The sequence below is a fragment of the Heterocephalus glaber genome, unplaced genomic scaffold (genome assembly GCF_053883595.1).
Source record: "Heterocephalus glaber isolate CG9 unplaced genomic scaffold, H.glaber_assembly_v1.0 deba00000470, whole genome shotgun sequence".
NCBI lineage: Eukaryota > Metazoa > Chordata > Mammalia > Rodentia > Bathyergidae > Heterocephalus > Heterocephalus glaber.
In genome coordinates, this window is record NW_028258145.1 from 3,448,427 (window position 1) to 3,460,883 (window position 12,457).

A 12,457-nucleotide genomic window follows, 5' to 3' on the forward strand; every position below is an offset into this window, starting at 1 on the left:
CACCAGTTTGCCCAGGCTGGGCTCGAACTTGTGATCCTCCTGCCTCAGCCTCCCAAGTAGCTGGGATGACAGGCGTGTACCACCACACTTGGTTGCATTTCTGCTATTTTTAACAGTGGATTTTTTAAAGATCTCATCACAAAGATGCAATGTCCTTGGGGAAGGACCAGAGCCTTGGCCTGCCACTGACCAGGTGCCCTTTATCACTTTGATGGGGGTCTTCTGCAGAAGTGCTCCACCTTGACATCATAGACTGTAAAATTTAGGGTTGTTTTATATTTTATGTTTACATACATCTTGTATTTCCCTGGAAACTAAATGTTTTGGCCTTTTTTATTTTTGTTTTTTTTTTGTACCAGGGATCCAACTCAGGACCTTGCACTTGCAAGGCAGGCATGGTGCCATTTAGCTAAATCCCAGCTGTTTTGGCCTTTAAATAAATAAATCCTTTAAAATATAAAAATATAGGCACACTAAAAATATTGTGTAGTATCATGCCAGGCTATGTGAGTGAGGGACAGATATAACACAGGTGAACTCCATGTGTAGACTGGCATCCCACTCCCAAGGGGTCTCATTGTGGCTATGCAAATATTCCAGAATCTTAAATCTAAACACTTTTAGTCTCAAGTATTTATGATAAATTATACTTAATTGATACAAAGATTTCTGGTGATTCTTACAGATTCACAGCCTTCAATAACAAAAATGAAAAGGTATGCTTTCTGTTTTGTGACTTTTCCCCCACTTAATAATGTCTTTGCTGGGCTGGGGATTTAACTCAGTGGTTCCGCTGCCTGCCTCATAAGCACAAGGTCCCAAGTTCAATCCCTGGTACCAAAATAATGTCTTTGCTTTTTCCCATGAGCATCAGCCCTCATTTCTTTTTGTTGTTGTTGTTTTGTTTTGTTTTGTTTTTTGAGACAGGGTCTCACTATGTAGTTCAGGCTGGCCTCAAACTTGTGGTGCTCCTTCTGCCTCAGCCTCCTGAGTGTTCGGATTACAGGCCTGAGCCACCACACCTGGCTTTCTTGTTTCAGTTTTACCTGGCTAAAATTCCATTATTCAGGTGGCCTGTAACTTGCCCGTGCAGCGCATCAGGGCCTGTACCACAGCTGCCTCTGCGTCCCTCCTTCCTGAGTCCTTCAGGCAAGTAGGCAGGTTCTTCCACTTCCTTATTCTATGGGTCCTTTAAGCACGTCGGGAAGACTACTCCCTACTCCCCTTCTTATTGCTCTTCCTTCTGAGAGGGTATAGGATACAAACTAGACTGAGATCAATCCTAACACATAGTGTATAAAGAAACCTCAGGAAAAGGAACCAGGACATATTGGCTGAGTTGAGAGTAGTGAGGTGGATATGAGTGCTGCTCTCACAAGGCAGGTGAACCAAATCCAACCTGGAAGTGCAATTTCCATACATCCTGAAGCACCTGGGAGCATAGAGCGCCTACATTCACATATCGCCAGCCTCATATGTAAAGATGATTTGTCTGACCTCCCAGAAAGCCCTTCTCCAATGTTACTGCTGCTGTTCAAGCCATCTTTTAAATCTCTCCTGAGGATTTTCTTGTGAGTCTCAGAGCCTGTCTTTGAAAATGACAGGTGTGGTGAATGTTCATCCACAGAAGAGGAATTTGAAGGATGGAATTTTCAGAAATAAATAGAAATCTTTTCCCAGGTTATTATCTCTTACCTGGCATCTTCCAGAAGCAGCAATGATCTAAAGTTAGAGTAGAAATAAAACAAAACTAAAAATTATTCGGGGTGAAGGCAGGGTGCCGATACGAGAGCAAAATAAGGCTTAACATCATGTGACCCAGAAGGCTCTGAGAAAGTTGAGTTCCCAAAATAGCCATGGTGATGGGCCTGGAGTGGTTACAGTGTTCCCAAGATGCCCTCCTTGAAGGTCAAACTTTTGGGATAAGTAATAAGCTTCATCTGGTACACTTTCCAAATGATAAGTCTAGCTGTATGACTTCATAGTCATGCCCAAGTTTTTTCAATGAAATATAAGTTGTTTGGTACACCTTGAATCAAGTCATTAGAGGAACCCAGGCTGTGGGAATGGTCTCTCCCACAAGCTCCCATTCAGGGGTGACTGGGACTGTCATGGCACCCAGCTGATTTCCTCAGGTTATTCCCTCACTGACGCATCCAGACCTTTGTCCAAACAGTTAGGTTTTGTGTGTGGTTTACCTGTGTAGGTAAACTGGTATTGGGACAACAAGATGCCTGAGGTTCCTTCCCATGGGAAGGAGGATGGGGAACAAAGAGCCACAACACCCTCATGGGGCTTGGACGTCACGGTGACACAGAGGCTGTCAAAGCCAGGACATCCCTGACCCCTCTTTCTTGCTCTTCTCCTCTCCCTAGGGAGGACATGGAGGTGAGGAACTCTACTTTCCCACTCTGGCCAGTGAAAGAAGTTGACCCTGGGAATTTCAAAGAACCAAGACAGGAGAACCCCAGAAGGAAGAAAAAGAAAGCCACCAACAGGCCACCTCTGCAGGAGACGGCACCCTCAGACTCGGACAGCGCTTCCCATGGCACCAGGTCCCAAGAATGCCACCCCAACACACCCCAACACCCCAAGCCCAAGGAGGTAGGCGGGGGCACGACACTGTCCATCTCCAGAGTATGTTGAGATCTCTCCCAAGGAGAGAAGATGTGCAGTCATGCCCTGGTTGCCAGGGCAGGGTGGGTCCAATCCTCCTGAGTAACTCTGACATGCACTTCCCCAGAGAAGGCCCTCAGCCGGGGGTCTAAGACTCAGCTGGCCTGGTCATCAGCACCACACCTCCACCTCCAGTAGCCACACCCTGTCCTCTGGTAGCCACCCACAGCACAAAGGGTGGAGGACCATCACAGAGAAAACTTAAAGCAGTCTAGTGGCAACTGAGTTTCTGAGAGCCAGTGTTCTCCAGGACTGCCCAGACCTCAGTACCCAACACTGCGGGGACAAGCCCCTCCGCTGAGGTAAGGCCCCTCAGACCACTCTGCCTCCCTGAGGTTCCCTCCACCCACCCAGCTCTCCCACCTGTTAGAGGACATTGCTTCTGGCTTTCCCTGACTTTTCTTTATCCCCTTTTCCCCCTTCCGCACCAAACATCCCAACCTCTGGTTCACCCTGCAGACTCAGAGGTTCCAACTTGACACATTACTGTGAAAGTCTTTGGAAGTCAGGGCACTTAGGCTCCAAGCCTGTAGTCTTGTTTTAAATTGATGATCCCATCTGAAATAGGGGTTTTGTCACTCAGCATGAGGATGGAAATTGAGACCTGGCAACTTGCCTGAGATCAGTGAGACTAAGCATTGTCTATGTTGTTTCCTGGACATTCCTACTGAGCCTCCTAACTATTCATGTCTGTAGTCTGTTGTAGGTACCTCAAATTGAGCACAGAAGCAGAATAAAAACTCTTACATTGGAAACTGGGCTTGTCTTATTGTTTTCTCTGAACACATTTTAGCAATGCCATATAAAAGTACTCAGTCCTGTTCACTGATTTCAAAACTGAAATAGCTCTGCCAAATTCCAGTACCAGGGCTAGATAAAAATAGAGTACAGATTATTAATAAGAAACAAATTGGAGGCTTTTGGCAAATAGTAAAGATAGGGCAAGAGTTCTAATACTCTAAAACTTCAGAACCTAGTTAAGGGTGGCATTCACATTCCTGAAAGCTATGGATCACCAGGGTTATGTTGAAGAAGTTAGAGGAAGAGTCTACTTCCAAAAATATGAGAACTAAGGAACATCCACTCAGTATCCAGGTAAAAATAGAGATGCAGCAAGGAAGGAATCAGGAGTGAGGAGATGACTGAAGGAAGGTAGGGACAGTGTTGGGGGAGACCTTCTGTCCCCCAAGACTCAGAGCTGTCTTCCCAGCAGGAAGGTTGTGGACAGTCCTCTGCTAATGAGAGCCGTGTCCTGGAGGAGGGCCTGAGGGACACAGCCGTCTATTACACACAGTGGAGAACAGTGGAGCAGGAGAGAAACCACTCATTTGTCCAGCCAGGCACAGTCATTGATCACACACACGTGTGAGCCTGAGAGGGTTCATCAGTCACCCAAAAAGCAACGCAGTGTGACAGGGTGCCAGGCTCCAGCAGGACACCATCAGACATCCGCAAGGTGACTGATTTCTGTCTATATTCCATCTCTCTCCATCTCCATGTTCTTATTGAACCAGTCACTACTGTCTGATGGTAGGGGCTGTGCAGGGATAAAGAAGTGGAGGACATGTGGATATAACATGATCATATTGGTCTTCCATGATAATGCATGATGTGTTCAATGACTTAGTTTACATCTGTGCTGCCCAACCTTTTAAAGCTTAATGATACAAATAGCCCACTGTGGCATGCATGACGTAGGTTCACCACCACTGGTTTACCTATGTTTGATGGCAATGCCCACGTCAGTGAGAAGGGGAAATTGCCATTACAGCAGTATGCTTCCACTGACCAATATGGAATGAAAAACATTAGATCTACTCTGCCACCAAGAGCACCCAGAACACCCAACAGGGTACATGGAGCACAAGCTCCCAAACTCTGGCCATCAGGCAAAGACAGTTAATGACCATGGAGAGGCCCAGGAGGCTCCCTGGAGACTCTGGACTGCAGCACAGGGAGGGAAGCCTCATAGCTTTCAGCTAAGGAGATGGGGCTGGGGTTCTGAGGAGGCTGAGGCAGCTGGAGTTTGTAGGGTGGAGCACTGGAGAGGAGAGTGCTACTGAGAGAAGTCCAGAGATGATTGCTTAGGGCTTCTGCAGGCCTTCAGCTTGGTACTGAGCAGCACAGCTGGAGGGAAATTACTCAAGGCCAGAGAAAGGACCATTCAGAAAGACTAGGAGGAAGAACACCTCCAGCTCCCACGGGGCTGGGGAGAGTTAGTATTCCCTCCAGCCAGAGTGGAAACCCTGATTATTCAGAGCAACAGGTAATGGACACCAAAGGGATTTGCTCCATAGGAGAGCAAACTACCTTAGACTAAATGCTCCTCTGGTCCCCACTAACAAAGCTTAAAGGCAAGAGCAGGAAGGGTCAAACAGTTTCCAAACTGTGCCCTAGAAGAATCCTCAAGAATATTTCTAGGAAATAAAAAATATCCACCTTCCAGCAAGGCGAAATGCAGTGTCTGGCTTCCAGTCAAAGATCAGCCTGAAGACAAACATAGCGGAAAATACAAGCCTTACTCCGGAGAAAAGTCAGTAGAAATTACCTCAGAAATGACCTAGAGACCCTCGGGCTGGTCGGCCCTGGGCGTTGCGCAGGTTGAACTGAGCTGGGCTCCAGGCGGCCAAGGGACCTCTCTCTCTCTCCCTCTACCCGTGAGAGGTCTGCCCATGCCCTACCGAGATCCTGAGTCGCACAGAACAGGCCAAATTAGCCCTCTGCAGACAGGCAGGTCTGTGCACCCCCTACTGAGGTCCTGAGTCACACAGAACATGCTGAATCAGCCCACTGCAGACAGGCAGGTCTGCCCATGCCCTACCAAGGTCCTGAGTCACACAGAACACGCCGAATCAGCCCGCTGCACACAGGAAGGTCTGTGCACGCCCTACCGAGGTCCTGAGTCACGCGGAAGACACCGAATCACCCTGCTGCAGACAGGCAGCCACCTGGTTCCACACTACAAAGATGCAGAGGACACCAGACCACCAGACCAAGGTACTGAGTCCCGCTGTTCCCGGTCCAGAGGTAGGGGCTTCTGAGCCTTCGTCCCACTGCTCCTGGTCCAGAGGAAGGGGCTTCCCCGTCACCATCCCTCCCGCTGCTCCCAGCCCAGGGGAAAGGGCTTTTGGGCCACCTTCTGTCCTGCTGTTCCTGGCCCAGAGGAAGAGGCTTCCAGGCCACCATCCCTCCCACCGCTCCCAGTCCAGAGGGAGGGGCTTCTGAGCCACCATCCCACTGCTCCTGGTCCAGAGGAAGGGGCTTCCTGGCCACCATCCCTCCTGCTGCTCCCAGCCCACAGGAAAGGCCTTTTGGGCCACCATCCCTACTGCTGCTCCTGGCCCCTGTCCCACCTCACCCAGCTCAGAGGAGGTAATCCATGCAGGCGCTAACAGCCACCCGTCCCAGTTGAAATGAGAAAACATGTAAATAAGTCTCAAAACTAGACTTCCAGATCAACTACAGCAACCCCAAAGGGAAATGAGATGGAACACTCTGATACTCAACCACCTGGACCCACTGAACCTGCAACAAAAGGGGATCTGGAAAAAATGAAATCAGAAATAATTTCTCAGATAACAGGAGAAATTGTGCCCCTAGTGCAAGACATGATTAATAAATCTAGAGAGGAGCTCAGGAACATGATGGAATACCAACATAAGAAGCAAATGGAATCCATAAAACAGATGCAAATAGATTTCCAGGACATGAAAAATTCCATTGAAAGTCAACACAGCAGAATAAGCCAATGTGAAGACAGAATTTCAGATATAGAAGATAAGATTGCAATTAGTGACCAGGAAAAGAAAAACTGCTTCAAAATTAAAAGGGAACATGAGAAATCAATCCAGCAGCTGCTAGACGATGCAAAGAAGAATAACATAAGACTGATTGGAGTCAATGAAGAAACAGGAGAGAGAACAGATGACATAAAAAATCTCTTCACAGAAATAATGGCAGAAAACTTCCCAAGCAGGGGAAAAGAGCTTGACATACAGATAAGTGAGGCATATAGGACTCCAAATAGCCTTGATCAAAAGAAATCTACACATAGGCATATAATTGTTAAGATTCCAGAAACACAACAGAAGAACAAAGTTCTCCAAGCAGTAAGAGAAAAGAAACAAATCACATACAAAGGAAAACCCATCAGAATCACAGCAGACTTCTCAACACAAACCATCAAGGCAAGAAGAGCTTGGAGTGACATATTCCAAGCCCTAAAAGAAAACAGCCTCCAACCCAGATTGATGTACCCTGCAAAACTATCTTTCAAAATTGATGGAGAAATAAGATACTTTCATGACAAAGAGCACCTTAGGAACTTCATGAATATCAAACCAGCACTCCAAAAAATTTTACACAATATCCTAGGAACAGACATTGAGGATCACAACCCCAGGAAGCAAAGCAGAATGAACCCATCTGGCATGACAAGAAATTAAATGTAAAGGGAGAGAACCCAACAAAAAGAAAAAGTCATGGCAATGACAAGTCAATATGTTTCAGTTATAACCATCAACGTTAATGGTCTCAAGTCACTAATCAAAAGAAATAGACTGGCAGAATGGGTCAAGAAGCAAAATCCAACAATATGCTGCATACAAAAACACACTTAATTCAAAAGGAAACTCATAGACTGAAAGTTAAAGGGTGGAAAACAATACTCCATGCCACAGGAACCCGAAAAAAAGCAGGAGTAGCTATCCTTTTGGCAGATCAAGTAGATTTCAAACCAACACTCATTAAGAGAGATGAAGAAGGACACTACATCCTTGTAAAGGGAACAATCCAACAGGAAGAGATGACAATCATAAATATCTATGCACCAAACACTAGTGCACCCAATTCTATGAAACAAATACTGACGGACATGAAAAGTCCTATATGCACTAATACAATTGTAGTGGGGGACCTCAACACCCCACTGTCACAAATAGATAGATCAACTAGACTAAAATTAAGTAATGAAATACTAGAACTCAATCGAACTCTTGAACAAATGAACTTAACAGATGTTTACAGAGTCTTCCACCCCACAACATCAGAATACACATTCTTCTCAGCTGCACATGGGTCATTCTCCAAAATAGACCACATACTAGCTCATAGAACATGTTTAAGTAAGTGCAAAGGAATTGAAGTTATCCCCTGTATATTATCAGACCATAGTGTGATGAAATTGGAGATCTATAGCAAAAGAAACTAAAAAAATTTCATAAACACGTGGAAATTGAACAACACACTTTTGAAAAACCAGTGGGTCACAGAGGAAATTAAAGAAGAAATCAGACAGTTCCTTCAATTAAATGACAATGACAATACAACATATCGGAATCTATGGAACACAAAGCAGTCTTACGAGGGAAATTCATAGCAGTGAATATGCATATTAGGAAAAAAGAACGAGCCCAATTAAACAACCTGATGCTGAACCTCAAGCTTCTAGAAAAAGAAGAGCAGGACAACCCCAGAGCTCATACAAGGGAGGAAATTATAAAGATCAGAGGAGAAATCAATGCAGTGGAGACTAAGAAAACGATACAAAAAATCAATGAAGCCAAGAGTTGGTTCTTCGAAAGAATCAACAAAATTGACAAACCTTTAGCCAACCTTATCAGAAAAAGGAAAGAAAAGGCCCAAATCCATGCAATTAGGAATGAAAAGGGTGAAATTACAACAGACCCAGCAGAAATCCAAATGATCATCAATACCTACTTCCAGAACCTATATGCCAATAAGATGGAAAACACAGAAGAAATGGACAGATTCCTAGATACATATGAATTACCAAAGTTGAATGAAGAAGACCTAAAAATTCTGAACAACACAATATCAACCAATGAAAATGAAAATGTAATTAAAAACTTATCAACTAAGAAAAGCCCAGGCCCTGATGACTTCACTGCTGAATTCTACAAGACATTTAGAGAGGAACTGCTGCCACTACTGTTTAAATTCTTCAATGAAATTGAAAGGGAAGCAATATTCCCAAATTCATTCCTGGAAGCAAGCATCACCTTGATCCCCAAAGCAGAGAAAGACCCAACTGAAAAGGAGAACTATAGGCCAATCTCACTAATGAACATAGATGCAAAAATCCTTAATAAGATACCGGCAAACAGAATGCAGAAGATCATCAAGAAGATCATACACCCTGATCAAGTGGGATTCATCCCAGGGATGCAGGGATGGTTCAATATATGCAAATCAATCAATGTAATACACTATATCAATAGAGCCAAGGACAAAAACCATATGATTCTCTCCATAGACACAGAAAAAGCATTTGACAAAATCCAACATGATTTATGATAAAAACCCTGCAAAAAATTGGAAGAGATGGTCTCTACCTCAAACTGATAGAAGCCATCTATGAAAAACCAACAGCCAATATCATACTAAATGGTCAAAAACTGAAATCCTTCACACTCAAATCAGGAACAAGACAAGGATGTCCACTATCACCACTCTTGTTCAATATAGTTTTGGAAACAGCCACGGCAATTTGACAACAGAAAGAAATAAAAGGAATAAAGATAGGTAATGAAGAAGTCAAATTGTCATTCTTTGCAGATGACATGATACTCTATATAGAAGACCCCAAGAACTCCACCAAAAGTCTTCTAGACTTAATAACCAAATTCAGTCAAGTAGCTGGTTATAAGGTCAACACACAAAAATCAATAGCTTTCCTCTACACCAATGACAGACTCACTGACAGAGAAATAGGGCAAATAATTCCTTTCACAATAGCATCCAAAAAACTGAAATACCTAGGAATCATCCTAATGAGAGAAATCAAAGACCTCTTCTCTGAAAACTATGGCACTCTGAAAAGAGAGATTGAAGATGATATCAGAAAATGGAGAGCCATCCCCTGCTCCTGGGTAGGAAGGATTAATATAGTGAAAATGGCCATACTTCCAAAACTGCTATATAGATTTAATGCAATTCCACTTGAGATCCCAGCAGCATACTTCATAGACCTCGAGAAAACAATCCAAAAATTCATTTGGAGCAAGAAGAGACCCAGAATAGCAAAAGCAATTCTAGGTAACAGAGACATGGCAGGGGGTATCACAATCCCCAGGCTGCAACTCTACTACAAAGCTACTGTGATAAAAACAGCATAGTACTGGCAAAGAAACAGACTTGAGGACCAGTGGAACAGATTAGAAGATGCAGAAACAATGCCAGACACACTCAGCCATCTCATCTTTGATAAAGGAGCCAAACACCCTCACTGGAGGAAAGATAGCCTCTTTAATAAATGGTGCTGGAAAAATTGGGCTTCAACTTGCCAAAGATTAAAACTAGACCTATATCTCTCACCATGCACTAAACTAAAATCAAAATGGATTAAAGATCTAAATATTAAAATAGAAACTCTAAACCAGTTGGAACAGAGGTTAGGTAGAACCTTTGAAGACATCGGTGTAGGAAAAGATTTTATGAACAAAACCTCAGTTGCCTGTGAACTAGCACAAACAATCAACAAGTGGGATCTCTTCTTATTAAAAGGCTTCTGCACAGCAAGAGAAACCACCAGCAGTGTGAGGAGACAACCCACAATGTGAGAAAAAATCTTCACCTGCTCTTCCTCTGATAAAGGTCTATTATCTCAAATCTATAAACAATTTAAAAAGATATCAGACCCCCCAAATTTAAAGACCCAGTCAAAAAATGGGCATCTGAAATGAACAGACATTTCTCAGTCAAAGAAGTAGAAATAGCAAATAAATACATGAAAAAATGTTCATCATCACTGGTCATTCGAGAGATGCAAATGAAAACAACGCTGAGATTCCACCTCACTCCAGAAAGAATGGCTGCTATCATGAAATCAACCAATAACAAATGCTGGTGGGGTTGTGGGGAAAGAGGAACCCTGCTCCACTGCTGGTGGGAGTGTAGACTGGTGCAAGCACTGTGGAAATCAGTATGGAGATACCTCAAAGAACTAGGACTGGAAGTCCCATTTGACCCCGCTATTCCACTGCTGGGGATCTTCCCCAAAGAATTAGAAGAATCATACCACAGTGATATATGTGCACTCATGTTCATAGCAGCACAGTTTGTAATAGCTAAAACTTGGAAACAGCCCAAATGCCCATCAACTGGAGACTGGATAAAGAAAATGTGGTTTTTTTATAAAATGGAGTACTACTCAGCCATAAAAAATGAGAAATTAGAGACATTTATAGCTAAGTGGATGCACATTGAGGCGATACTCTTAAGTGAAATAAATAGTACACACCACATGTGTAAATACCGAATAGTTTCTCTGGTGTGAGAAACTGAAAGTGTAAATAAGGACTAAATGTATAATAGGTAATGTGAAATAGGAAGAAAAGGGGCAAAGGGGAAGAAAGTGGGAGGGCTAGGGGAAAGGATAGAAGGGAATGGGATTAATATGAGAAAATGGAAAAATAGGAACAAAATCTTTGTAAATAAGGAGGACTGGAGGGGTTGAAGGGAGGGCTTGGCAAGGGTGAAAAACAGGAACCAAGAGAGACTATGTAAAGGTGCAAATTTCCAATGATGAATGTCATTATACTGTATACCTAAAATGTTCCAATGATTAGAATGAATAATCGATAATGTAAAATAGGAAGAAAAGGTCCAAAGGAGTAGGGTAGTGGGAGGGGCAGGGGAAAGAAGGGAAAGGAAAAATGAGAAATGGAAAAAATGGAAATAAAGTCTTTGTAAATAGGGAAGGGTGGAGGGGGTGAAGGGAGGGCTAGGAATGGGGAAAAAATAAGAACCAAGATGCATTATGTAAAGGTACAATTCCCAATGAGAAATGTAATTGTGTTGTATACATACAATGTACCAATAAAAGAATTTAATACAAAAAAAAAAAAAAGAAATGACATAGATTTTGAAAAGTCCCAGCCATGGTAACTCGTGGTGTCTATAAAAGATGTTCTTTTCTCACTCCTGAAATCTGAAGGTAAGTGCTGTGCATCTGTGCATTTCTATCCACTCTGAACAGTTCCTTGATGCATTGCTCCAGGGGACGTTTGTGTGCTTGATTTTTCACTGAATAAACCCACATTTTTAGCATACACTAGCAGTAATAAAAGGAGTCACATCTGGAAACAAAACAAAACAATAATAACAGCTATGTATCCAGATATTGTCACCATATGTGATTGGCTGAGTCACAAGGCAGGGACAGAAACATCTGGACAAATGAGGACTCTGCGGGATGCTGTAAACCCAGGTGTGTGTGGATCACTCCTATGACATCTTTAGCTCTTTCAAGAAGACACCTAGAAGGGGATAGCTGGGTCCAATGGGATTTCTAGCCTTAGGTTTTGAGGAATCTCTATACTGATCTCCATAGTGGTTGTACTAGTTTACATTCTTGCCAACAATGTAGAAGGCTTCCTTTTCCCCACAGCATTATTCCTCACCAACATTTGTTATATTTGATTTCTTGATGATGGCCATTCTTTCTGGAGTAAGATGGAATCTTAGTGTCCTTTTAATTTCTCTAATGGCCAGAGATATTGTACAATTCATTATAGCTAAATCTTGAAAAGAGTCTATGTGCCTATCAACAGGTAGATGGATAAAGATAATGTGGCACTGTATTTATACACAATGGAGTACTACTGTGCCATAAATAAGGATAAACTTGAGGGATCAATAGGTACATGGATGCACCTTGAGACTATAAGTGAAATTAATCAGACACAGAAGCTTAAATATCACATGGTTTCTCTTATGTGGGAAACAAAATACAAATAAAGAGCAAAATAAAAGGAAAATA

At 43.1% G+C, this 12,457-nt stretch overlaps 1 protein-coding gene across 1 annotated transcript in view; it reads left to right on the top strand.

Moving 5' to 3' along the window:
- Vwa3b (von Willebrand factor A domain containing 3B) overlaps nucleotides 1-3,431 on the top strand; it is a 315,053-nt gene extending 311,622 nt beyond the window's left edge. The window contains 2 exon segments of the mRNA XM_087203240.1: nucleotides 2,376-2,604; nucleotides 3,373-3,431. Of these exon segments, the coding sequence (XP_087059366.1) occupies nucleotides 2,376-2,604; nucleotides 3,373-3,396 (253 nt within the window). The 3' untranslated portion in view covers nucleotides 3,397-3,431.
- The last annotated feature ends 9,026 nt before the right edge of the window (nucleotides 3,432-12,457 follow it).